Source organism: Phaethon lepturus, unplaced genomic scaffold (assembly GCF_000687285.1).
Source record: "Phaethon lepturus isolate BGI_N335 unplaced genomic scaffold, ASM68728v1 scaffold42151, whole genome shotgun sequence".
NCBI classification, from domain to species: Eukaryota; Metazoa; Chordata; class Aves; order Phaethontiformes; family Phaethontidae; genus Phaethon; species Phaethon lepturus.
The window spans coordinates 1-27,074 of NW_010517767.1; the positions used below are offsets into that span (position 1 = coordinate 1).

At 40.1% G+C, this 27,074-nt stretch overlaps 1 protein-coding gene across 1 annotated transcript; it reads right to left on the bottom strand.

The window, feature by feature from the left end:
- Positions 1–11,555: 11,555 nt before the first annotated feature.
- LOC104616120 (protein yippee-like 1) lies at positions 11,556–26,523 on the bottom strand. The gene is made up of 4 exons (XM_010296487.1): positions 26,179–26,523; positions 14,971–15,014; positions 13,418–13,526; positions 11,556–12,426 (listed from the first exon to the last, which is right to left on the bottom strand). Exons 1-4 carry the CDS (start codon positions 26,293–26,295, stop codon positions 12,337–12,339), a joined length of 360 nt encoding a protein of 119 aa, XP_010294789.1. The 5' UTR covers positions 26,296–26,523; the 3' UTR covers positions 11,556–12,336.
- Positions 26,524–27,074: the final 551 nt, after the last annotated feature.

A 27,074-nucleotide genomic window follows, 5' to 3' on the forward strand; every position in this document is an offset into this window, starting at 1 on the left:
GGATGGGGAGGGGAGAGCACGGGGAAGCGACAGAGGCACTGGCTAAATGATGCTAATAAGGGAGAGGGGTGGGGTAAAAAGGGAACACAAAATGAGGCTAAAATATGTGGTCAAACGTCAACAGCACAACACGAAAGCAAAACCCCGGGGGGAGGCCAGCTGATCTGGTCGCGATGTGGGCACAGTCGGGCGCTGGCTGAGGGCTGGCGGGCGCAGGAACTGCTGCAGGCTTTGCTGGGCCATCAGCTGCAGGACGGGGCTGCTCCGGACCCCTCGGCCCCCGGGAGCTCGTCCTGCCGGGGAGGAAACCGCTGCCACCGAAGCGGCCCCTCCGTGCGCGCACATGCGCACATAGGCCCATGCACATAAACAGCGAGCTCGGCAAAACCCCCGAGTTCAAGACCTTGGAGCCTCTCGGGAGGAAGATGCTAAATAAAGAAAGAAAACACGCTGTATTTATCATCTTCCCCGTGAACGTGTGTTGCAGGCGGGCTGCTGCAGCGTGCGCGGCTGCGCTCAGGCATGGTGAGGGGACAGGAGGCTGGGAGGCGGCGGGGGCTTTTCCTGGAGAAGCGCACGGTTGCGCACATCCCAGTGATGTTGTAACAGCCGTCTGGGGCTCTCACACATGTCAGTTCATTCCCCAAGTTTTACTAAACTTTTTTCCCGTCCTGGGTTTGGTGTTAGGGAGGTGTCTTGGTGTAGCACACGTCCGCTCACCACTGTGGTCTCAATGCATAGTGCCTGTAAACCTTCCTACTGGTTCCTGCAAACCCGGGACTGGTGGTGGTTCTGCTTAAAATGGCTTTGCAGAGCGGGCCGTGCAAGCAGGATGACAAGTCCTGGGGCATGGAAAGCAACCTGGGGCATGAGCTCCCCCCGCCTCCCCATCCCGCTGCACCCTCTCCCAGCTGGGCAGGGACACGGGGCACAGCCGCATGGACCGGCAACCACCAAGGCAAATCCGCAGGTGGGGCACAGCCGCAGCGTCCCCCCACCGCTGAGCACCAGGACAGCCCCCCGCGACAGTGGCGTCCCTGCAGCATCCTCCCGCTGCGCCCCTGGGGAGCCTGCGTCTCTGCCACCAGAGCCTCAAAGTCCAAACGTCGTGCTGGGACGCAGGGAGCCTCGTACCGCTCCTGCAGCAGGAGGAGATTTAGCAGCCCGTTGCCTCGCTAATACCTCCTGCTCGTGTACAGCCGTGCACCAGGACGCCGACTCGCTCTGTGAGCGACGAGTTGACATTTATATAGTGCCTTTTGCCAGAGGGACCCCCATGAATACTGCAAATATCACATACTTCTGTGCAAGCTACCCACGTCGGTCATGTCACCCCCAGTCTGCAACACATCAGGTCCTCCGAGACAGGCAGAGCCACCCAGGGAAAGGCAGGCAAGAGGCAGACGCCATTACCCCAGCTAGAATTTAGCCAAGGTACGGGGGCAAACCCGCTGCTCCTGTGAAGCTGCCCATAAATCTTTCACCGCCACACGTCTTCAGGGCATTTCTACCCAATTTGAAAGCGCTCGGACAGGACCAGCCATTGTGTTTGTCTTCAGAAACGCAGAGGTTGCTTTTGGTCCTCAGAAAATCTCCAAGCAGGAGGTGGCGGTACGTGGTGGTTCTCTGCAGACGAGCCTTTGGTAACGCTCAGCTCTCGCAGGTAAGGTGCAGCCAGCTCATGGCATCGACCGCTATCTCAGATCCCTCTCACAGGGTATCTGGTTTGCAGCTATTTCTGCTCAGGCGGCCGTTGCCATCAGTCCCCTGACCCAGTAAATGCTGTAACCGAGAGGGGTTTCTAATAAAGGCCCGGGAATCGCAGCACGTTACAGTACGGACAGCTTTGCTGGATTAGAAACCTGATTAAGGGCCTCGGGAGAGATTAGAAACTGCTATTTTGAGAGGGGGTTTTCACAGTGTGCAATCGCCAGCCGGCGCGGGACGGTGTCGTCCTCGCTGGCTGTTTTCTGGGTGAGCGGACACCGCTGCGAGCCGGGGAGGCCAGGCGAGGGAGTGAAATTTCTCTCTGCTAATAGACGTGTTTATGTTTTCTGCAGTGCTCGTCGCTGGCTGACCACGGCAATTACACGGGGGAGTTGTATTTACATGTTTTAACTCTGAAACACCGAGCAAACAAGGAAAGATAATCATTAACTTTGGGAGCTGTTAACCTTCAGCGTGAGTTTTGGCCGGTGACGGAGAGGTCTGCCAGAGCAAAGTCTCTATTTTAGTAAACATTGAAAGAATGACGTGAAAAACCTTTTGGTTTTGTATATTTTGGGTAGGTAATTAAAGAGCATTAATTTGTGTCTCCAGTCTCTATGCTGTGAGAAACTTTTAATTATAGAAGAGAGGGGGAAAGGGGAAAAAAGTGCTGCTGAAGCAAAATCCATTGCCTTCGTCAGCCTGGGAGCAGGAGGAGCAGAGGCGATAAAGCATGGCACTGCTGGAGGGCTGTGGGGCTGCAGGTCATACATGCTCCATTTCTGCCAATGATCACGGCGGAGAAACAGTATTTAGGCCTCAAACTTGCCGCAGGAGTTTAGTCAGCAGAGCAGCGACAGGGTAGTAGCAAAGCAGCACGTTGTCCTCTGCCCTCGAGGGCTGCGGACGGGCCGCGCCGGCTCCCCGGCGCAGGGGTAGGGTCCGGCCGGACAGGGCTCCCTCCACCACCCACCCACCGTCCGGCAGTGAATCAAACACCATGAAATATCGGTGTGTGACCATGAGTTGTTAACGCTGCCCCTTAGGGTATTGCATTCTGGAGGGGCAAGAAGAGGAACAATAAAAAGCAAAATGCCGCGGACTTTGGACTGCTGTGGGTGCCATAAAAAAGTGGGGAATTGAGGAAGGAGAAAGATGAGAGAGGAAGAAAGGGAGGGAAGATAATTTAAGTAGACAAGCAGAAGCAGATTTACAGGCTTAACAGTTAAAGTAGGTAATGAGGTGGAGCGTGCCACCCAGGGCAATGGTGCTTGCTTGGCCATCGGTGGGAAACAGATGATTAATTCAGGCCTATAAGGAGATTATGGCCGAAACAGCCTCTCGCCCCGAAGAGCAGCGGTTCGGAGAGCTGTGGGTCTCCCAGCCCAGCCTGGCTGCAGGCCGTGGGGTACCCACGGCGGTGAGCTGCCGGAGGCACGGCCTCACCGCGCAGCGCGGGCGACGGTTAGCCGGTCAGCAGGGTGCCGGGGCAGGGGCTCCTCCTTCCCCGCAGGGCGCACAAAAAGCAGTTTCATTTGCCACCTAACACAAGGCACAGAAATGGAGAGCTTTGGGGCCACCCGCCTTGTCACAAAATGTCATCTTTCCCCACTGATTTGCGCTTGCGCTCTGCAGGGCAGGCTGTGAGAGACTGCTCTTTCACAGGTTCGGCTTTTTCGGAGGAGGGAGAGCCAGCCTCCCAGCACTGCAGGGGTCGGTGCCCACCCCTCCCGTCCTAGTGCCCCACAGCCCTTCCGAATCCTGGCTTTAGGCACTTAGCACCTGCCTCCCAAAATGGTTTCGCAGTGTACGGCAGCTCCAGATCAACAGATCAGAGGTTCACTGCGATAGTATCAACAGGTTTCCCCTGCGCATGGCAGAGAATCTATTTATATTTGTTTAGGAAATATATTTGTTTAGGAAAGCCCCCCAGCCCTCAAAAGCACGTGTTTCACATCTGCAACCCGGCTCCCAGATGCAGCAATCCTCCCCGGGCCCAACTGCAAAACAAGCTCCTCTCGCCCTTGGCAGCCCTGCTCCCTGTCACAAGATCCCCAACTTCCAGTGGGCTTTTAAAGAAAGTTTTGGGAAAAAGTTCGTTTGCACAATGCACAGAGCTCCAGCAGTCGGGTTTGGGTTTTTTTGGCTTTTAGTGTTGCGCCTCTGTGAGAATGGTTTTATATGATTCAGCATTAAAACATTTTAAATAACCATTCCTGCAGAATAAAGCTTATTTGATTTTGCTTTTAAATGGACAAAGAACTTGGATCAGAATTCAAACACAGCTGACTATTAACGCCACTCAACCCAAAGCACAACAAAATTAAAACTTTTCCCACAGTCAGTAACATGCCTTCCCTGTTCCCGTACCGACACGATGAGCTTTCAGCCTGAACGTGCAGGGACTGAGGGTGCCTGTGCGGGTGAGCTCCTGCATCTAGGGATAAAGAAACTTGAAGAAATCCAGTGCGTGATCAGAAATGGATGTAGCCAAACTCAGAGATGCTGTATCGGTTGTAATCTCATCTGACTTTAATAGTCTGCCTTATGCAATAAGGTACAAGGCTACCAGCTTTGACATATATATTGTACAGACGTGTAGAATAGGAAGCAAAATCGGCAGCAATGAGGCTGCTGTTTAATTCACTGAAGTTTTAATTCTACAACACTTAAACATAAGAGCAAGACATTTTTTTCAGATGCCCATACACCACTGCTGCATTGTCACCTGCTCCAAGTCCCAAACCAGAGCCTTTTGCGCATAAATGATTTTGTAAAAGTAACAACTTCCACCAGGTGTAAAATAAAGCAGATGATCATTGCTAATCATGTCATAAAGGTGTTCTGAAGATTAAAGAACATCCACAACCCGTCTTGCAGGTAAAGGGCGAGTCACGATGTTCCATACTGTGATGGAATTTGCATACATGTATATATTTTAAAATCAGGATGCAAACTCCATTTTGAATAAAGGGCTAGTTTGGTCCTGCCGTTGCCTTTGCTTGAGCGAGAAGCCTCTAAAGTCTATTTGAGCAAGAAGGGAAATTAAGCTACACTATTTATGACAAAAATACAGAAATCAGACCATGCAAAAACTGCCCATTGTTTTATTGAATACCGGAAGACCTCTATTGCCTGGTTACTAGAGTGATCTTTACCAAGTAAAATCTTTGGGCAATCAAGTTTGTAAGTAATGCAAGCACAGAGTAAACTGCTGCTAGAATCATAGAGTATCATCTCAGATGCTCAAGCTCTGCGGTTAGTGACCTCCGCTCGAGTCTTATTTAGCAATACTATAGAAATGAATGAGCCCAAACCCTCAGATTAGCTCAGCCTCCTAACTAGAGGAGAACCAGTTAATGCTGACCAATTCCATGGCTCAGCAGAGCTGCTTCACAGCCAAGGAATTACTTTGTGCAGCCTCAGTTAATCCGCAGCTGCTTTGCTCGTCAGAGGTGTGAGGGCCAGCGGCAGCGCAGGTGCTCAGCTCCGCTCCACAGCTTGGACCATCTGGGGAAGAGCCAAGGCGGGGGGTGGAAAGAGACAAAAATGGAAAAAAACCCCTCACGTGGACAAAGTAACCTAACCGGAGCACTTTTCAGAGGTTAAACTCAGCTTTAGTTGTGACCGGTTTGCTGTTTAGACTACTACGGCTTAACCTTACAGCTAGGGCATTTCATGCGTAGGGAGAGAACCCTCAACCGAGACTGCTGTCGTTATTTAACTGGGGCAAAGAGACCTCTAATGGAAGGTTCCCAATTTTTAGATAAGGCATCTGCCCATCTCTCTCTATCTGCAAGTCAGAGATCCTCCAGGTATTTTCCAGCTGGAGTTCACATTTCCAGAAGTATTCCAGTAGTTGGTGTTTTTTACAGTCCCTTTGCTACACCAAAATTTAATGGGATGTTACTATGAACATCTTGAATATGAAAGATACTTCTGTGTTATTTGAATCTGCATTACCTCAATCATATGAGTGTCAAAAATTAGTTTTTTATTCAATGAATACCATACATCTCATAAAATGCCATTTTTATTGTTAATTTTTTTTTCAGACCTTCAGATCCTTCTTTCATGCCCTAAGACAGTAAAGCCAAAAGGTTAAAAAGAAAAAAGGAGTCTGAGATGACAGCTTATAAGCACATGAATAAAAGAAAGGGCAGCGGGCTATCTTTCTCAAGATGGAAATACTATGTTTGATCTCATATGTAGAGCATCCCCGTCTGAGAGATGAAATGATGGATTATTGAAGAGACACTGAATAAGCCTGCATTGAATGACTTAATTCTCAGCCTCAGGCAGTCCAAAGGGGTCATATTTGATGCTCTGTTGCCAGTGTTCAGTAACTGAACATTCAACTCAGCCAAATAAAAACCAAACAAAACCCAAACGCCCCCCCAATCCTACATGAGTCCTTGATACCAATTTCCTACTTCACTCAGTGCTCAAATGCAAACAACCGATGCTTTGTATCTGAATTCTATATATCATGCTAAAAATAATTGAATGATCACAGTGACATAATTTAGCCTACCCTGGAGTTAGGAGAATTTCCAGGAAAATTTCATTGACACTTTAACACTACCTAGCATGCACCTACATCTTGTACTAGCAAGTTTGATGTGAAGCACTTCTTTGAAAGTTATTTCACATTGTTTAATGTAAGGATAATCCCACACCTATTATTATACAGAAGAGTAAGCTAGATCACTGCAATAGTCCCTTGCTACATTTTTAAGAAATTTTAAAGGATATTTTTACTATCAGTAAGCAGAGCTTTTTTTGGGATTTGTTTGAACTGAGGTATTGATTGAAGTCTTTCAAATACATCATATGAAGTCTTCCAAATATGAAGCCTTTCATAATAAAGTCTCAGTTTACCTTTGCTTTTGTAATCACAACCATTAAGATCAGTATTACCATCTGCAGGTTAATCTTCAGGAGAAAACATCACTTTGTTTGGCCTAAGAAGTCACTAAATCATCAATGAGTGCCTCAGACTGGATTTTCAAACTGAAAAGGACCTGGGGGTTACTACAGTGGATGCCAGGTTGAATATGAGCCGAGTGTCCTCTCACTCTAAAGCAGCAAAACACATACTGGAGCTACAGTAGGAAAGGAGGCAGACTTATCACAGAAATCATCTCCTTCCTCCTTAGTCATCTCTTCTCATCCAAATTTTCTGTTTTGCACAGAGATTTTCCACTGGAGAATCTAAGTGCCACTGTCACGCCTGCTGCTACGGACAGCTGGTGAGGTACTGACATGATCTTTAAGGAAAAGTTCATATTTGAATGTTGGTAGGAGCCCTGCAGTTATGGACACAGCATACTATGCCTCCCGCAAATACACGGGTGGAATAAATCTCAGTCAGTATGAAGCCCACTACAACCTGGGCTCTTGGATGGGGAGGACCGATCTTCATCACATCCTCATTTCTGACTCACAGTGGGGACTTCAACTCCACTAACATGTGAGAAGCCTTAATATGATTAGAGGAACTACAGAAGTTCCTCCCAGCCAAAGCAGAAATAACAGACTGAGTGCCTGTGCTCAGAGTGCTCCTCTGACCTATGGATGACCAAGGTAACACAACAGAAAGCACACCCACCCTTCCTACAATTTCTCTGAAAATTAGTTTTGGGGTGTGCACAGACTGGCTCTTTTTGAAAGCACTTTGCAGAGGTTCTACAATTGGCTCAAAATGGGCAAAAGCTCTAAAAGCAGCAACACAACTTTCTGTGTGTTGGGAAGATTAGTGAAAGGAAAAACCCAAATGTTTAGTGGCAGACTTAAAACCACAAAAAATCAGATTCAACCCACATTTAGAAGCTTAAGGGTAACTAAGAGCACTGGTCTTTTTATCAGAGAATAAAGCATGAGAATTTACTTCGCGAGAAAAGATAGCACAAAAGTAACTCAACAAAACAATTGAAAGCTTTTATTGTGATACCTCAAGTAGATACAATATAGTGAAACAACAAATGATGTACAGTATTGCTAGGACAAAACAGCAACACAGCCATGTCACCTGTAAAAGAAAGCATTGGAAAGAGTTTAAGAAACAATGAGGCACAACTTGACTGCCATTAACGACTCATGCTTTAGGCCTTAAACCATTTGTAACAGTCCTGTTAAAAGAAACCTCTGAAGTGTCTGTTCCTTTTGCAGTAAGCGTTTATACTGCTAGTTGGCTTAACATGAGTCTCAATGAAGTACAATACAGTGTCCAAAAAGTTTAACAATAATTTGACAGCTTCTTTCACTCATCGCCATTACCAAAGAATGGAGATGTTTGAAATTTGGTCTGTGAGACTGCAGGTCGCTAGTGTTGCAATCTGACTGCTGAGATGAGCGTGCAGAAACAGCTCTACAAGCATTACCCAAAGGGATGCGCAAGTCCACCAAAAACGGTACATAACATTCATGAACTCTTGCGCCAACTTGATACACCAGTAAGAAATATGGATGACCATTTGGTTGTGGGCACAGTGATGGGCTCTCTACAACTACCTGAAAGGGGGTTGTGGCAACGAGGGTGTTGGCCTCTTCTCCCAAGTAACTAGTGATAGGACAAGAGGAAATGGCCTCAAGTTGCACCAGGGGAGGTTTAGATTGGATATTAGGAAAAATTTCTTCACTGAGAGAGTGGTCAGGCATTGGAACAGGCTGCCCGGGGAGGTGGTGGAGTCGCCCTCTCTGGAAGTGTTCAAGAAACGTGTGGATGTGGCGCTTCAGGACATGGTTTAGGGGACATGGTGGCGCTGGACTAATGGTTGGACTTGATGATCTTGAAGGTCCTTTCCAACCTAGTGATTCTGTGATTAGTGTCAGAACCTTTGAGGCCAAATTTTAATTCAAAGAAATTTCATAAACTGTAATCCCACTCCTCTCCCATGGATTGGTGAAAGACTGCAAGCACGCAAAGCATCCACTCAGACTGGCCATTAAAGTAGGCCTTGCTAGTGGGAAATTAAGATGGAAATACAACAAACTTCTTTAATACAGTTTGGCATTATATAGCTTACAATGAACAAGGGAAATTATTATTCTGGCCCTTTTTATTGGCAGGTAAAATTGAGATTACTGGACCGCTAAAAGCATACAGCAAGAGTGGTTACGTTGATGTGTCAGCAATCCCTCACCAAATTCTGCAGCTTATTCCACAGCAAGTTTGCAACTTAACAGAATTTTACAGATGGCAGCACTGCCTTTATTAGTCGAAAAGGTACTTAAGGGTGACCAGCCAAAGAATAACTCTAGTGTTTGGAGGCAGACTCAGTCCTTGAACACCCTTGTTACAGCCATTATTTTGGACCTAGACAGAGATTGTGTAGTCAGATTATTAAAGTCACATCAAATTATGATTAATTACTTTAGGACAGGCATGGCTTTAGAGGTTCAGAGGAAAAAAAAAACTTTCAATAGATGTACATTTTTGCTAGCAAATTCCTATGCATCCCAATGAACATTTCTTCTAAGCCAGCTCATAGTCAGTTCATTTGGTCCAAGAAAGAGCCAGCAAGAAACAAAGGTTCACAAAAGCTTCTTGTTACAGTTTATAAAAAACAAAATACAAAATAAATGTTAAGACCAACAAAAAAAAAAAACCAGTACAAGTAACAAAAGTGCTCAAGTTGGAGGGGAAGTAAACTTGCCCAGAGCAAACACATACAAACTTTAAATATAATCTTTAATATATTACAAAAATTGGTTAGAGGGAAAATGCTTTAGTAAAATTTTTTTTCAAGTAAGTTTTTCTTTCAAATGACTGCCGGAGGGTTCAGTGACCAGACTGACCTCTTCACATCAGCCAGCAGCCATTGCTATCTGGATTCTACTTTCACCAAAACCAACAAGAACTCTCTACGCCTTTACAAGGGAAGAAAATAATTGTCAACACTGCCAAGCAACACAGGAAGAAAATTCACATCTTCCCTCAATAGAATCAGCCTCAAGAATTGTTGCATGGCAGCATGAAATAGTAATTCTGTACTAGTTCTACTCCTTACTCCTTCTAAGCATCCACTCTTAAAAGACCAAAAAGAATATTGCTTTGTTTGGTTCTCTTAAAAGCCATAAACATCACATAGATCATTAACTCTTTATGCCAGTAGTTTGAAGCTTTACGTGCTAAGCACTTGATGAAGTCCCAACCTTTGGCATCAAAGTTAATTAAGGTTTTGGTGAAAATGTCCAGTTTGAAATATAAATAATGCACTGAAGAAAGAGGTTGAATTTTTAAGTAAGAATCAGACTGTGTAACAGACAGCATTAACATAATAAGAGATAGCCAAACCCCCAATTTTAGAGAGAAAAATCCTTAATACTTTACATATTTTCTTTAATTTCAACTCTCTACTGAAAAGCAGCCATTATTTTTGTCTTCAGTCCAGTGTACTGCTTCAACAAGTCTGTAGCCAAGAAACAAGAAAAGCCCAAAGATACACAAATTTCACATAAGTGTGTTCACAAGTATTAACATTGCAACTGGACTTTGAAGCCAACACAAGCTTTTTCCTGATAGAAGTTTTAGTGCCTTCTTTGTTGGCAACATACATTACAGTGGAGGAAAACAAAATCACAAGAATTCCAGGTCAAAAAGATCAAGAGACAGGCAACACCAAAGCCCATCTTGCATCAATGATGTTGTTAGAAAGGAGACTTTGAAGCCTGATGATGTGAACATGTAATAATGTGTAGGCCACAAAATCCAGATTGAACATGACTGTACTACCTCAGGTCTCTCAACTGAAATCCAACATCTTTAACTACTCCCTCTAATTTTACATTTTTAATTCATAGGTATAGATCACTACAACATCTTGAATGCAGTTTAGCCAGCCTGCATCATAGAGAATGCATACACATGGATGAACTCTTCTCTCTCTCCCTCTCCACAGACACACCAGAAAGCTGGTTTTAAAGATTTGTATTGCCCCTACCCATTGGCATAATTTTTCATGTATGACAAAATTTCTAAAGTGCAGCAAAGTTCAGAAAGCCTATCAGAGATTCCCAAAAACGTAACAGCAGCAACAGCACCTATGACTAATTTTGCAGGTGCCATATTAGAATTGTTATTGAGAGAACATGATTTTGTATTGCAAGGCTTCCATATCGTTCAGTTATAGTACTTATGTAGTGTAAAAGGTTTTTTCCCCAAACATTTTGCCCTCAAGCAAATTTGAAAGGATTAAAATACAAAAAGTCTTCAGAGACTGTTCAATTTGAAAATAAAGTTAACAAATTTATATAGAGCATTTCTTTCATAGTTGCTCAGAATTTGCACGCACAGATACACCAACGGCTAATATTGTGCATACACATTTCTTTCCAGAAGTTTCTCTCATTAACTCATTCCATTTAAGAAACAGCATGAGAACAAAAGAGAAGGCGAGCTTCAGAAATTTTTGTTATAAAAGGGTACTTGGGGATGATTTAGCCAGCAAACCAAGAAACCCCATTCCCCATCCCCAAGTTTTAAAAACTATCTTGTTACTTTATTTTATGAAAAACTGAGTCAAATTTCCCTTCCCTCTCATTGCCCCTCCTTTTCCTACAAGTACTATATTAATTTTCATGTCATAGGCTCTGGCCATTTCTCACAAAAATAAATATTTTTGTTCAAAAGTAGCAGAAGCAGAATACTTCAACAAGTTTCCTTGATATCAACCTCTTTGTCCAGTGCATTAGGACTATACAGTTACATGGAACCAGCCATAAAACTCTACTGATGCACAAGTCCCTGTTACTGGCAAAGGTACAGTACCCAATACTTTTTAAAAATCCACCAACTAATTTTTTTTTTCCAAAATAGAAGATGCATATATTTTTCTGCCTTTCTAATCTTGCAAGCTATAATTTTATAAATTTCTTATCCAGCAAACTCCTTAGGGAATATGTTGGTCTTAAATGAACATATTCTATAGCATTGATTTCAAATCCTTCTAAGGTATTTCGTTAAGATACCAAACCTCTAGCATAACCTTTCCTAACAGCTTGAGACCTGCTAACTTCAGTCAGTGCAACCGAAATATTTTTTAAAGTGAGCACTGTACCTTTAACCAATTCACCTACAAGATGTACACAGGTTGTGGTACACTCAAATTTACAAAAGAAATTAATAACTACAATACTGCATCCTCTTCACTGCCAAACACATCAGAAATTGCTACATATAAAAAAAGCACCCCATCCCATACATTCTTTAGGACTGCTCAGATATAGAACTTCTACAGGACTGGAGTGTAGGTGTTTAGGCAAGAAGCATGCACAGCAGAAGGTAGCATTAAAGGCATAGGTCAGAGATAGATGCTAACCAGTAAAATCCATTTTCAATTAGTGAACTGTTTCTCTAGTTTGAGAGAGTTTAGAAAAAGGTCATCCAAAATGTTCCAAAACAACTGTTCACACAATAATACACATACAAAAAGAGGGAACTTACACAAGGAGAAAAGGCAAACATGGCCTGAAATAGCCACTTACACTACACTACTCATTTGTGAGGTTTGAGAGTCAGTGATATTCTCAGGGCCACTCTAGCCAAGCTCTTCCTTTACTTTGCATTAGTCTTTGTAAAGCATGTTCCACAGAATATTGTCCAAACAGAAGGAAAAAGGTTATGATTCACTCCCAGCCATTGTCTTTTATCATGTGGGCAAGTTCAATGATAAATTTTCCTTCTTTGTATTTTTGACTGCTCTCAAAAGCATGTTCCTGGAAAGAAGAAAAGACACTGAGTTAAGCTGGGGAAATGAAGTATTCTAAACAAACTTGCATTAAAAACACAAACCAAGAGACATTCCAGTTAACATCCCTATCAGTTACACCAAGTCAAAGGTGGGAGGGAGGAAAGATGAACAGGGTTGAGAAGGAAATAGGAGTAAACTTCTTGTAAGAGGAATCAGCAGATCCACTGCACAACCCATCTTGCTTTAGAACTTTCCGTGTTCTCTCAATGCTTAGGAAATTTTAAATGCTTTTTAAGTGAAGGTTTATTTTGAAGTTAATTTTTTAGGAATGTTTCCTAAAGTAGCATGTTATATGTGTTCACTTTTTTATTCCCAGAAACAATGAAAAGAGGGAACAGGAACCTTTTCAAAAGCTCTCCTCTATATTCATCATCAGAGGGAATGCATTAGGACAACGTCTTTCTATAAGATCTGAAGCTATACTGAATCAATGAAATTCCAACATGCAGCACCCAGAATCTAACATTTTCAAAACATCAAACTTGCAACACAGCTGCAAGCGTTACAGGTAACTGTGCAAGTGCACAGATAACTTTTCAAACAGAATCAAGTTCACATTAGTTGTAAGCAGTGTAAACATGCTCAGTACCATTTATCATCATTCAGATTTTTGCTATATGAACAAACTTTTGCAATCCAAGAAATTAAAGACCCACTTTGACAATTTCTTCCATCCAGTTTAGCGTATGTGGTTGGTAATCTTGCAAAAAGATACTAGAGAAGTATTAGATAGCTGTAATAGCACCTATAGCTCATGTTTGTTTTACAGTCTAAAGTTGTTCTCTACTATAGCATTCCAGCAGATGTAAGGAAGCAAAACTATATTAGTCTGATATGCACAAAAGCACTAGAGCTAACTCACTTAAACTATCAGTATAGGTGCTACTCAATGGCCTACTCAAGTATCTGTGTTTCAACATATAAACATTTATCAAAGACTTAAGTATATTGCTTACGTATTTCCATCCAAGAGTGGTTTTACAGTTTTCACAATAGATATCTGCTACAGCATGTAAACCTGTCAGAAGAACTCTCTCCTCTGCTGGACCACAGCCCACATTTACCCTGGGAAAAAAAAAGGAGAAAAGTTATATTAGCTGCACAAGAGTGTTTCTTTTCTTATCTGTTACCCATCTTTTCTCCAGAGGACAAAAAAACAGGTTTAAAAAAAGTGCCTAACTTATTCAATGCTGTAAAAGTAACCTCCTCTGTTACACTGAGCTGAAGAAGAGAAAAGGGGTTTGTTTTTTGTTTTTCAAGTGTCTAGTCTAAACCGCAAACTGTTGGTGGTGCCCACTTACTCCCATCAAAAAAAGACAGGCTAAATAGTTAAACTTTCAGAGAACACAACACTAAGCAGTAACTGGACACCTCTCCAGTTTCAGGCTTTTCTTCAAATACTATTTGAGACCCCTATAATGGCAGTCTATACCAGTAAATCAGCACCAACATCTGAATTTAGAACCAACTCAAAAATAGCAGCTAGGAAAAAGCCTCATAAATATTTCTTTGCTACAGATCATCAGGCTAAGCCATGATGAACAAACAGCAATATCAAAACAAAACATCCCAGGAAGTACTACATCAAGCTAGCTTTTTCATGAATAAGGGTCTACACAGAAAACATGAGGCAAGACTAAACCAAAGTTTTTAGACAGTGTTATACAAAAGCAAAATTTTGCCATTTTTGCTGTTGTGTTACCAGATCCTTACTACTACAATTACACTAGAAGTCCCAACTCACCACTAAATGACTACATATAAAAAGAATTTCAAGGATCTGCAATGAAATCCTTTGCAGTTATAGTTCCATTACCCTGGTATAAAACAGACTAAGACACTTAACTGCATCTCTCTTTCCAAAATGCTGCAACACAATAAACTGCTGAAAAATAAAGACAAAACTGCAATCCTGCATATCAGAAACTTAAAATACATCCATTAGCAGATTCAAAGAACCTTATTATCATGAGTAGGACGTGCCTAAAATTGCAAATATTAGGCTTGATAAGATCACAGAGACCTTTTGCCTCTAGCACATTTGCAATATTCAAGGTCATTTAAGATGTACCAAGTTTACTGAAACATTAACCTGTAAATGTATCCAACTATCATACTGGAAAATTCTTCTTTAGACTACAGCAGAGTTGTCTAAAGCAAAGTTACAGTCACACAACATATTTTGATTTCTGGATTATCTCAGAATGGCAACTCTTACTCAAGACAGTTACAATTACATACACAAAAGGAATTTCACATTAACACCCTCCCCTAAACTTTCAGCTATTAGCAGAATTACTTAAAATTTAAGATACACTAATATGTGCAAAGGGATACTTGTGAATCAGCTCAGTAGCTTTTTAGTAACTATTGCTGGTGAGTGAAGCCAACATTGAAAAGAACAGGGCAAAGTGCAGCTACATTAATTCCTACTGTTTTCCCCTTATGAAGCATACCAAAAAAAATTACACTCTGTAAGTACTGTGCTTAATCATAATAACATACTTACACAGAATTAAAGAGGTAGGCTCTTCCCTGGCTTCCCTGGAAGGACTGCATAAAACAAAAAAGCACTTGTTAAAAACCACAAAACCCCCCACCAAACAAAAAAATAGTTCCAGAAGGGTGTGTTAGTAAGCACATAAACACAATACAGATATAAACTATTTCAGAGTAATTACTTTATACCAATTCTTTATAGGAAAGCCTGGTCAGCAAAGTTTTCACCCACATGAAATTTTTAGCAACTATGTTAAATTGTTAAGCATTATTGTTCAAAATAAGATGTCTGTAATGCAAACAGAACATACTTTTTTCCTACCCCTCTGCTAGATGCCATTTTCCTAGACCATTTCCTTCATGCCAATTAAAATAAATCTGCTTTTAATTCAAAGGGAATTATTTCCATCTCCTCTGTCCTCTCCCACTGCACCCAAAAGATTATTTATTTCAATTTCATTGCATCATTTGATGTAAGACCAGTGAAATTCTGGATCAAGCATAAACCCAGCATACTATATTCAGGAGATGCATCTGACCAGTTTATGAGCACGACTTTATTTTAATAAAACAACTGTTATCACCAAATGCACAAGCACAGCCATATGCTTTCAAATCTCTCACATTCCTGATAGATTATGGACAAAAGATGACTGTTAAAGACTTTCTTGGCTGAATCTACATTAATGTTTTAGTTCAGGGCAGTAGCACAGTTTTGAAGCAAACCCCCTCATGAACCACACTCACTCGGGGCTGGTTTGGCAGAGCAGTTTCAGTGCCTGTGAACTACGCCTTTGTTCCTTCTGCACCCAGCTAAAGCCGAAGCTCCTCCACTGTGCACTCTACAAACACTAATGAAGACATAAAGGCCTGAACCTATAACCAGACAGCCTTGAGCTACAAACATCCTGGCACAACTTGTGAGCAGACTCGATCCAGCCATAGGTAAAACATTCAAAATGTACGTAAGACACATCTTTCATCTGTTATTTTGTTCCTTCTGTATTGAATTACTTGATAATTTAGACACAGCCAGTATTTCCCATTCAAACAGGACCACACTGAAAGGAAGCTTTTTTTTCTCTTCTATACTGAATTTCACTTAAAAAAAAAAAATCCCTAAACTGTCTGTCTTTCCAGAATTTCCCTTCCCTAACCTACTTTCAAAGAAAATTAACAGTTTTATCCATGCTAAAGAGAAAATACAATTGTTTAAGAATCCTTGTGGTTCTAGTATTAGAAAATCAAAGACCAAATTTTCTGAAACCTACATTAGATCAACATGGAAGGTTTTTGGAAGGAAAAATCTCACCTTTAGTATCTTTTTAAATGGTTTTAGTAACATTAGACATGGAACCATAGGCAGAAGGACCTTTCTGTAATGCATTCTTCTTCTGATGTGTATTTACCTATATAATTAGAAGTCACTTGACACCAAAATAGGTATTTTGCCAGTCTAATGATTAGCAACACAACACCAAGAACTGTTGTACCTTAACAACTTATTCAGAACAGTTTTCAAAAAAAAAAGATGTAAAAGGGAAACATATATAAATGAAAAAGTGTTCATCAATGTTAAGAAATATGTTACTCTGGACTACTAGCAACAGTGTCATGTAGTTACATTCGGCCCTCAGCTATTTATAAAATCTCACCTTAAGATGAGAAGTTCTACTTAACAGTTTAAAACATTGATATTTTAATATTATTTTAGCTACCACTTAAAAGAATTATTAAATGGAGATTTTTATTCACAGAACATATCTGTTCATCTATAGCAAAGACAACAGAAAAGGTACTCTCTCCATTAGCCAGAACTGCAAGTCTTATTTTTCACAAGGCAAGGGAAAAAGAGGCTATGCAGTGCAGCGAAAGCTAAAACTTCTGGTAGGACTGACCCTGAAAGGAGAGACTCAGTCGAGTACAGAGTCTGAACAGCTCTGCCAGCAGTAATCCTTATACCTACCTTTAAAACAAACAAGCAAAGCCCCGCCACTATTTCAGTTCTCCTGAGATACTTAAACACGCATCGCAGAACTGGCAGAATGGAACAGAACCTACAGTCTGTAGTTTCTATAGAATAAGCAGTGCTCTAAATCAGAGCCAGTGTCTCATGATCAATAACAAGAGCAGAGAATGCGTACTGCAGATGAAAACAAAAAACTATTTGTGTATATATTCTCAAAAACTGCCCATTAACAAATGAGTAACTAGCCTGAGTCAACTCCACATGAATTTAGACAACTGCTGTTATGCAACTCCAAAATATAAGAAAAAGCAAAGGAAACACTTTAAAGGTCCTCTTATTCACTAAGAAATAAACCTAAAATAGAACTTCCTTGTTCCATGTACCAGTAATTAAGAAAAAGAACTTTCAAAGCCATGATGACCATTATTTTTGGTTAAGCTACTGTAAAAATTCTTGTATTAAAAAAGTTGCAGCCATTTCTCCTTGCTTTAAAAACTTCATGTTGTGAACTAGAATTCAGAAATCCTTTTTCAAACTGCACCAAGAAATACTGTCTCCTATTAAATTAATCATGTGCTAGTTTCTCTATTTACATGTAATTACACATGCCAATTACATACAAATTAATGTTTTTTTTTGTCTGGTCCTACACAATCACTTTTTAAACTACTTATATGCCATACTTGAAATTCCCCAGCTAGCTGGGAAAGAAAAATACTCCAGAGCAACTCAGTCAGAAGACCTTTTGAACTACTTTATGCAATTATTTCTGCCAAGTTTATGTTTAGTCTTGACTTAATATCACCTAATAAAAGCTCTCCTTTGACAGTGCATTTCTCAAAATTAAGCAGAGGGCAGTAACAGGATGCCAGGAATAGCAGAAAAAGCAGCTCTTGCCCTCTCTTGTTTCATAAGTTGAAAAAAAAACCCCTCTAGCCAAATGAAATACAAACCGCAGGTTGGAAAGTACTGCTTTAGTTGTTTTTTTCCTGATGTATTTTTAAAGATGACTTTTCTTTTACCCCTTGCTTTGTTGCCCTAAATATGCTGTACTCTCCTAGGGTTTTTTCCCCTTAGAAATGGCCACCTTCATTACTTTCTAATTTTTGGGATTATCAAGGTAGAATGGAGGGAGAAGCAACACAAATCAGAACCTTTTCCTGGGACAGTGGTTTTAGCAAGTAAATCTGTTCACAAACATCGCACTGTGAAAAACTCCTCCATTCCCACGTTTGCTAGCTTCCCATTAGCAGAGTTAGGCCCATTCATTTGTTGGGGGCTTACCTCCATATATGTTTAGAGGACAGATATTATATTTACGTGCCATAGAACAATTGTTTCTTTGCCCAGATGGGAAGAGCTAGTTCCTCCATGTTTACATTACTTACAGGTAACTTGACAGCAACCCATGGCAACTTGCATTATTGTGTTTTGGAAAGCAGAACTTGGGTCTAGGTCTAGTCTAACTCAGACTTTCCTTTAAAATCAGTGTCCAACCACAACATCAGTGTGTCATTGAGCATTTAACGGTGTCATTGAGCATTTAACAGTCTGCAATTCACCCATGTGGAACTCTCATACACTGAAGTAAAAGCACTGTAAAGATGTACATTTTTAAATCCCTGTGCCTTTTAATTTTTCTTATGACTTTCTTAAGTTGTCAGAGCTTGGCAGTCATAGTTTCTTACTCACATGAATAATTGAGGAGATTTTTTTCCCCAAAAACTGTATTCAAACAACACAAAAAGGTACACATTAGTTACATATGCATCCTCTTGACCACAGAATATTGATTAAGTAGAAGAAAGATTTATTATCAGAGCTCTACTTCCTGATGCATCCTATTACTAGGAATGAAAAGATGACAACTCATTTTGGCACTTGAACCGCTTGCTAGGCTTGTAACATGGCTATAAACAGAGTATTTTGCATAACCAGAAAAAAGTTAAAACTGAACAAACATTTGTTTTTACCAGCACTAAGTTTCTCACACTCTGCACTGTATGATTTAGTTATACTGATAGGAATTTTAAGAGACTGACAGGTTAAACGCCTTGTGTGCCAACTCCTCAAAGGAAATGAAAAAGAGAATATTTTAAATGGCAGTGTCAAGGACTAACAGGCATAACTGTTCAAACCAGTCTCCAGACAAACTGCTCTTCTACAGAATAAACATGATCTATGCAAACGAAAACTTTGACTTTGCAAGATCTGTTCTGCACTTCCAAGACTGCTATCACTATACATAAATCATAACTATAACAGAACATTCTATTAAAACTGTCCTAATTCTGAGTCTGAAATATGTGTCTTATCCAGTAAAGAGGAATTAGAAAATAGTGGCAAGTAGGACCAACTGTCATCAATAATGACTCACATCAACCAGGATTTTTACTTAGAAGCTGGGCGATTTATCAGTTCAACTAACATTTGCAGTTAAAACAAACTTGCTTTCAAGTTTGCTTTTTCATGGACCTCAATTAATAATATTGCATTGATTTATGAGTCAGCTTTGTCCTTAGAAAAATCCAAGTCTTTGACTAGCTGTCCATTCCTACAGGAAGATTTACTAGAACCATAACTTTTTCTTGTTTCAGCACAGTTGAAAGTATCTGAATTGTCTGATTAACTGTGCTTAGGAACTATACTAAGGTCAACTGCAATAAGAGTTTGGTATTACAATCTTTTCAAGTCATCTGACAGACCTGTGTCATCAATACATTTTGTAGTAAAGAAACTTTTCACTTATACCCTAGGACATACCTGCAGAATGGTATGATCTATGCTTCCAAGTTAAACCCATCATTACCTCTGACGCCAGGATTAGCTGTGTTACCCAGGAGAAAAAGAAGTACCAGTTAAACAGAAGATGTATTTACTGCCTTAAGGCATACCTAAGGGCATGAGTGGGGGAAGGGAAGGTACTAGAAAGCTTATGTAATTAATTATTCCCCACAGATGGGATTAAGTTGTGTGGCTAGAGATCATGCTCCACAGAAAACATGCAGAGAAACTGCCATCTTAGCATGTATTAAGGGTATGGCAGGCATCATTAAGCAACTCAGATGGTATTAACCGTTATCTTCCTTAAGCACAGCCTGCAAGCTAATCATAACTCAGAAAGATAATTTTAAAGAATGGCAATGAAAGAAGTCCATAGTTGGGTTGGTTTTGCTTCATTTTCTTGAGATTCCTTTCATTTGCTACAGTTCACTTAGCAAGTTAAGAGATCAACCTGAATTAGTATTCTGAACAAACACACAATTCAAATTCAGAAGACAGTATTCTTAGGGGCAGTATTCTTAAGGTAAACCAGAAACACAAGTGTTCTGATGTCTAAAATTATCTTCTCAGTAAGATGCAGAGACTGCAAGGATATCCTATCACTTCAAGACTTGCAAAATAAATTCAGAAAACTGAACTCAACATAAGCTACTGACAAAAAATGCATTGGGAAAAAATATTTGTTTCATTTGATATTTCTCTCGGATCCAACTCCTCCTTGATACTGCAGACAACTAGTGATAATGCTGCTCAGATGATTCCATGATAATTTTTTTTTTAATTTAAAAGTACATTTTCATTCAATTATTTACTTATTTTAATAAAGCAAATTTTAAAGTTCAATATGTAGAGAATAACCTTAAAAAATTCCACCTCAAAAACTGCACGCCTTAAGATTTGGCAAATGGTATTTCCAAAGTGAAGACTTTGTCAGGCAGGACAAGTTATCTTGAGTTATACAGCATCTCAGATGTGTTCTGGAAATAATTATGTCAAAACACCTATAGAACAGAACAATACCCTTGCACACTTTCCAGGTCTTTTAAGCCTTCAAATCTATTCTTGGATGTTTTCCAAAGATTGCTTCTCTTCCAAAAACCAGATTCTTCCCCCAAAAGAAAAAAAAACCCAGAACCCAAAAACTAGAAGTCTCTTAAGAGAAAAAAAATTATCACCAGAATGTTTATGACATTAGGTCCATTCTCAACTTTCAGCACAACAGCCTTCAAGGATACAACAGGCCCAGCTACCTTTCCAGGTACTCCTTATATCATAAGTAAAGGGGAATTACCAAATTGAATAAAGTTAAGAATAGCACTGTTACTTAAAGACAATAAACCCTTGCAAAAATTCCTCTTGAACTCAGCAGTTAAACAGAGGAGGAAAAAAACACAAATTGCTAGGCAAGGCTAAAAATGTTTTGGCATCTATTTAAGCTGAAGACTTTTCCTTCTCATCAATAATGTAACAGCAGACATACTGAATGCCTTGGAGAACTAAATTTAACCACCAGGATTGTTCTTTTACCCACGATATGCAAGGATTTCCCAGTGAAGTCAATGACCATTACATATACATATACCTTTATGCAGAACTTGTTCTTGAAAACATTGACACATCTAGTCTTGTCTGTGACTTCACATGACTTTTCTCCCCTCTGGTCAGATACGCTTTGCAATGAATGAGACAGAAGAAAGTGACAGTATGTATACAGGCATCTACACAAAGTAATCCAGATTTTCCTCCATCCCCAGCATTAAGGCAAACTGTAAGATGATTCAACAGTCTTTCAGGCAGGTCACCCTTGAGTTACAAAGCATTATCCTTTGCAATATATTCACTAGGTTCCAAGATTTCTATTATGTATTTGTATTTCTTTGTTATTTGTTGGACCTTGACTGAATTTCTAAACAATTACTGGAACTTAGCAGGTACAAGCCATTCTCAAGTGCTTTGGAACTCATGCTCTTCAAGCAACATTGGTCTCCTAATAAAATTAACTACTGCTAATAATCCCTGCACACCTCTACCGCTTACAAACAGATCAGAAGAAAGCTCTTTCAGGTACGGCTTTCAAAAAACTTATTTTAGCATAGCTTTAAGAGCCATATAACATTTTGTACAGGCCACACACATGGCAGCGTCACCTTGACTTCAAAGAGTGTTGTAGAAGTTTTCCCTCAAAACTTAGTTATGTCAGTTTTTAAAATTATTGGGATTTTTAAAGTTATTATTTCTAACAGATACTGTTTGGTCACTTTTTGTGCGCTACTTGAACACTTTAAAATCCAGCAAGTTTCTCCTACAGCATCAATTTTTTTGCCTTGCTCATAAAGGCCTGTGGTTGCTTGCTGATAGAAGTTTTCTTGTCTGTGTCTATAGTCATAGTAGGATATTACTCTAAAAATATCCATTTGCTCCTTTAAAGGAAAAAAAAAGCTGCAGGTTCTTTCCCTGCCCTCTGAATGCCCCCCAATGTACTGAAGACTGGTATACTCCTAATAGTATTTTTCTTTTTAAGTGTTTAACATGCACTTTGAAGTCTTCACCAACGAAAGAGAAAATCCAGCACTTGTAGACTTGTTAACAACGCAAAGCAGTAGTGTCTAAGAGGTACCTAACACCTCTTAATTGAAATGTGTAATTTTGAAAAGTCATATACAGTTTGTTAGTTCTTTTATTATTCACCCTTCAAATTAGTGTCTTCCCCAAGACAAATGGGGTTGTAATTATGGCAACTGTTCATACATGTGTGCATATGTTCAGCTGCACAGACTAATGCTTGTCAACATCTCTACTGCTGATGACCTCCCAGTTCGGGACTTCTCAGCCATCCTCCTTCCCATTCCTTCCCTTTCCCCAAGTTCCTCCTTAAACTCAGAAAACACAAGATTAGAGTGAAAACATCTAGAAATGTATGCTTCACTCACTAACATCAAAGTGGATTTCAACACAAGGCAACATGTTTAATCCTTTCATAGTTGCAGAGAAAATTAAAACTACAGATAATGATAAATCCACTTGTGCAGGTAGCACATTTTTACACCATCTTATTAGTGTGCATTCTTATTTCTAAAGCCATTGCCAAGACTCTTGGTCACCATTTTATCACCAGCAAGAGCACAAGAAAGAGCGTGATGATTAATTCTAAGGCAAGAAAGAGATCCTGCTGCTCAGACTGAACAGAAATAAAATGAAGAGGTGATTCATGTACACTGCCATCCTTGTCAGACAATTGGCATCAACAGTCCTCAAAGCAGAAGAACTGCAAATCTGTATTGAAGCCTGGTAGTCCGAGAACCAGAATCAAAGGGATGACTGACAGAAATATGCAGTGCTCTTTGCTTTTCCATGACAGACCAGCATTTAAAAGACAACACCACTCATTTCATAGCATAGCTTATCTTTCCATCAAGTTGGAAACATTAGTGTCAGGTCTAACACACTTATACCTCAAAGCACATTAGAAAGCTACCTTTTTCAATTAAAAGTAGACCATGTATTTTGGCTTTTTTCCCTGACCATACACAAGGCAGCAACAATCACCATGCATCCAGGAACTGCAGGGTGGGGAACACCCAAATGAAGCCATTAGGGCTAGGTACTGACCACTGTTTGCCTTTATCTGCTGAAGAGTGTTTAGGGCACTAGTGTTCTGGAGTGATACTGTATAGTAAGCATTTGGAAAAAAGTGAGACAATCTGCAAACAAAAATTGTATTTAGTAAGTGTTACCCAGAGCTTAGCTTCTAACTAGGTCCTTGGAGTATGTCAGGGGAATCTGGTTGAGCAGTCCAATTCTCTACTCCATCGATAAATCCAAAACAGCACAGAAACTGCACTGTTCTTAGGTTGTAGAGAATCAACTTGCTATGCTTCAGGTTATTTTAAGTATTTTTGCTGCAGCTGGGTAGTTAATAGTAATGAGAATTCTAGATATTGTTAGTATAAATTAAAAAAATCTCTCATTAACCTAAGTTCATTGTAGAGAATGGACATCAATGAAAGCACTTTTGAGAACTTAAAGATTCATATAAAAAACTGTTCTGACATACACTCATCTGTTAGTCCTTTTACAGTTCTAAGTTATGTACACAGATGTCTAGAATGTGCCTTTAGTTTTCATCTTCCAGGTTAACCTGTGTTTTTGTTCAAAATAAATCAAATCTTATATCCTCCTACCACTCCCCCAGCCACCCCCCTGGACAGCACTACTTATTTTGTATGATCCAAGTGTATCTAACTATTGCTTTGCAGTTGTTTCCATGAGAACTTCTCCAATATTGGAATATATACAACTTAAAGGAGGGTGGGCTTTTCAATGCTATGTTCCAAATACAAGTACAATAGATAAATGTTCTGTTTATTTCACAAGTATACAAAGAATACACCTCACATTTAAATGTATTTCTCATTACCACACAGATTTAGACAATATGGTTAAGAAATTATAAGTTGACAGAATATGGATCAGCTGTCAAATAAACATATTGTCAACCTGCAAGTGCAGAAACTTTTGTAAGAAATGTCTTCACTGAAAATTACAGAAGCCAGAAATAAAGCAGAACCTATATCTAACACCCTTCCCAACACCATTAGAAACAACTGAGAAGTATTTGTATTGACCAGATAGATTTCTTTAAAGAGTCTGAATTGAAAATTTGATTTTGTTAATGTTTGAGATAATTTATGAAACTGTAATATGAACATGTGCTTTGCTTAAGAACATATTAAAAATATTCTGCTGACCAAGACTCCTAAGACCTTGAAGAACTGGCTCATGTGGTAACTGTGGCAGTTTAGTTGACATGCAAAAGTCTAAGTCTACAAAAAGAAGAGCTTCCTATTAAGTATGTGTGCTTGGACTGCCTTTTCTCAATGAATTTATAGATATCAAGAGACAGAGCTAGCAAAGTTTCACCCTTCCTGTAGGCATCTACAACATCTACAAGTTCAGAAAAGATTAATCCCTTCCCGCTAGTTTTTGGCCCAGAACATGGAGCGAATAATGAAGCTATTATTGCTTGTAATTTAGAATCCAGCATTGCCAAAAAGACCCCTTATGCTCAAATTCCAAAATCAGCATGGAAAAAAAGAAATTAAAATACATTCACATTACTATTTAAATATTTCTCTTGTTTTTGCTGACCTTAAACCAAAATAAGATCAGTCACTATAAGGAATGTGAGGAACTGTTTTCAGGTTAATACAAGTAAAACAAGTCCTCCCTCTTAATTTCTTCACATCATTTTATATATGATATATATAAATATATATATGATATATATATATAACAGCTAGCTCACTGTTTCATATTTGATGCATCACATTTGCTGGACCATGCCTCCATACATATACTATGTTGAGGGAAAAAATTGCTTAGGGGAAGACACTAAAGGCAGAGCAGAAGCAAGCAATAAGTAACACTGCCAAGAACTGCCACCAATTTTACTACTGGAATCCAAAAGTTGCCTTGAGATCTAAACAAAGATCAAAAAGATAAGTAACACAAGAAAAACTGTATGGGGAACCCCTAAGGGATAAGCAAGCAGGTATACTTTCTCCTCACCCAAAGAAAACTTCAATTCAGAATTAGCAGAATTCTCAACCTCCCATCTCTTCAGCACTCAAAAGCAGCACCACCTTAGTGCCACTGAACACACAAACAGGCAGGAGCAACAGATAAAGTTAGTTATAAAGGGTTTGCTGCTAAAAAATTTCACAAAATAGTTATGTAGAAAGCAATTTGTATTAAGACCTTTCAAAAGCAACTGAAGTGTTTTCTCCAGGATGCCATTAAGAGCAAATCCATCAGGAGCTTATTTGAAGCAAAAAATGAGCCAGTCTGTCAAGTATTTATCCCAAACTTCAAGTTTTCCTACATATTTCATACATCACAAATCTTGGTTTCTTCCAGCAACAGGTAAGAGGAGGCTAGGCCTGTCTCAAGGATCCACACATCCTCTACACTTAAGTTTAGGCAGTCCAACCGGGCTAATCGTATTCCTTAGGAACTGGTATACAGCAGAAATGAATGTGTTTACAGATTCCATAATAGCAGTAGAACATTCCAAAACCAGCAAGTTTCATGACCTCCAGTCAAATAAGAGTCAAAAATAATTTTTAGCTGGAATGACCATGCCCAGAATCATTTCCCTACTCTGAGATTCATGTCTTCTTTTGACAGTTTTCCTTAGCAGACTTTTCAGACATGACAGCTCACATAGTACCTACCTGACAGGAGACAGATTATTAATATGGGCATTATATTAGATCACATTGCCACATTCAAACATTTCCAGAATATGTCCAGGCCTCAGTACACAACATATATGACCCAAGAGTGAACCCAGGGAAGATACTCTGAAGTATGCATCAATTTGCATCCTTTATTTACTGGGAGCAGTGATACAGTGATAACCATTTTGGTTAAGAAATAATTCATGAGGTCTCTTAAATCACTTGCCTTGGAGATCAACTCATCATGATTGGCTAGATGGGCTCTGCAGTGGATACAGCTGTAGGTTCGATGACAGTTTGGCAGGTAAGCCTGGAACGTTTTTGATTTTGTCATTTTTACCATCTCTGCTGGTGGCTCCTCACTCAGCTCAGGGCTGGCACTTGAAGAATTACAACTTTGCTGAACTCGCTGACAAAAGAAACACTGGAATATGCAAGCAAAAGCCGTTGTTGTTCTGGAGTGTGTGTGGCACTTTCCACACAAGTGACAGAAGAGAAACAGTCACCACCTGTAGGTGAAAAGAACAGAACAATCAGCAGCTTACAACGAGGCCAGAAAAAACTCGTTATTCAACAATGCTAGAGACAAAGCAAAGTGTCATTTAGAGCAAATGCCTTGCTACATTACAGGCCCCTTTCTTCTGTGAAGCTGCTCAATTCAAGTTCCATTCAATACAGCAACAAGCAGCTCATTTCTAATGAAGGAGATTCAAACAGCTCTCCATGAAACACAAGCACTTTTTACAATATACGAGGTATACTCTTTAAGACATCCATGCAGAAAGTTACAGCAAAAAGGCAGGGGATTAGAGAAAGTTAATTGTCTTTGAAGTTCCAGTGGTCAGTTCCAACATAGCAAGTGACAAGGCATCTTGGAAAACACTTGCTATGTCCAACAATAAGCATACAATAGATATTCACACTTCAGCTTTCAGCAAAATCTCGCTGCATCGCATGTGGCTTTGAAGTCAATGCTTCAAAAGTCAAATGCCAAGGAAGATGCTGCCACCCTATTCAGGGATCTTAGTCTCCTCCTCTCTCAAGCTCAGCAGAATTATGCCTTTAGGCAAAGGCCTTTTCGACTAGTGTCTTGATGAAAGCTAATTAAATACCTCCTCACTC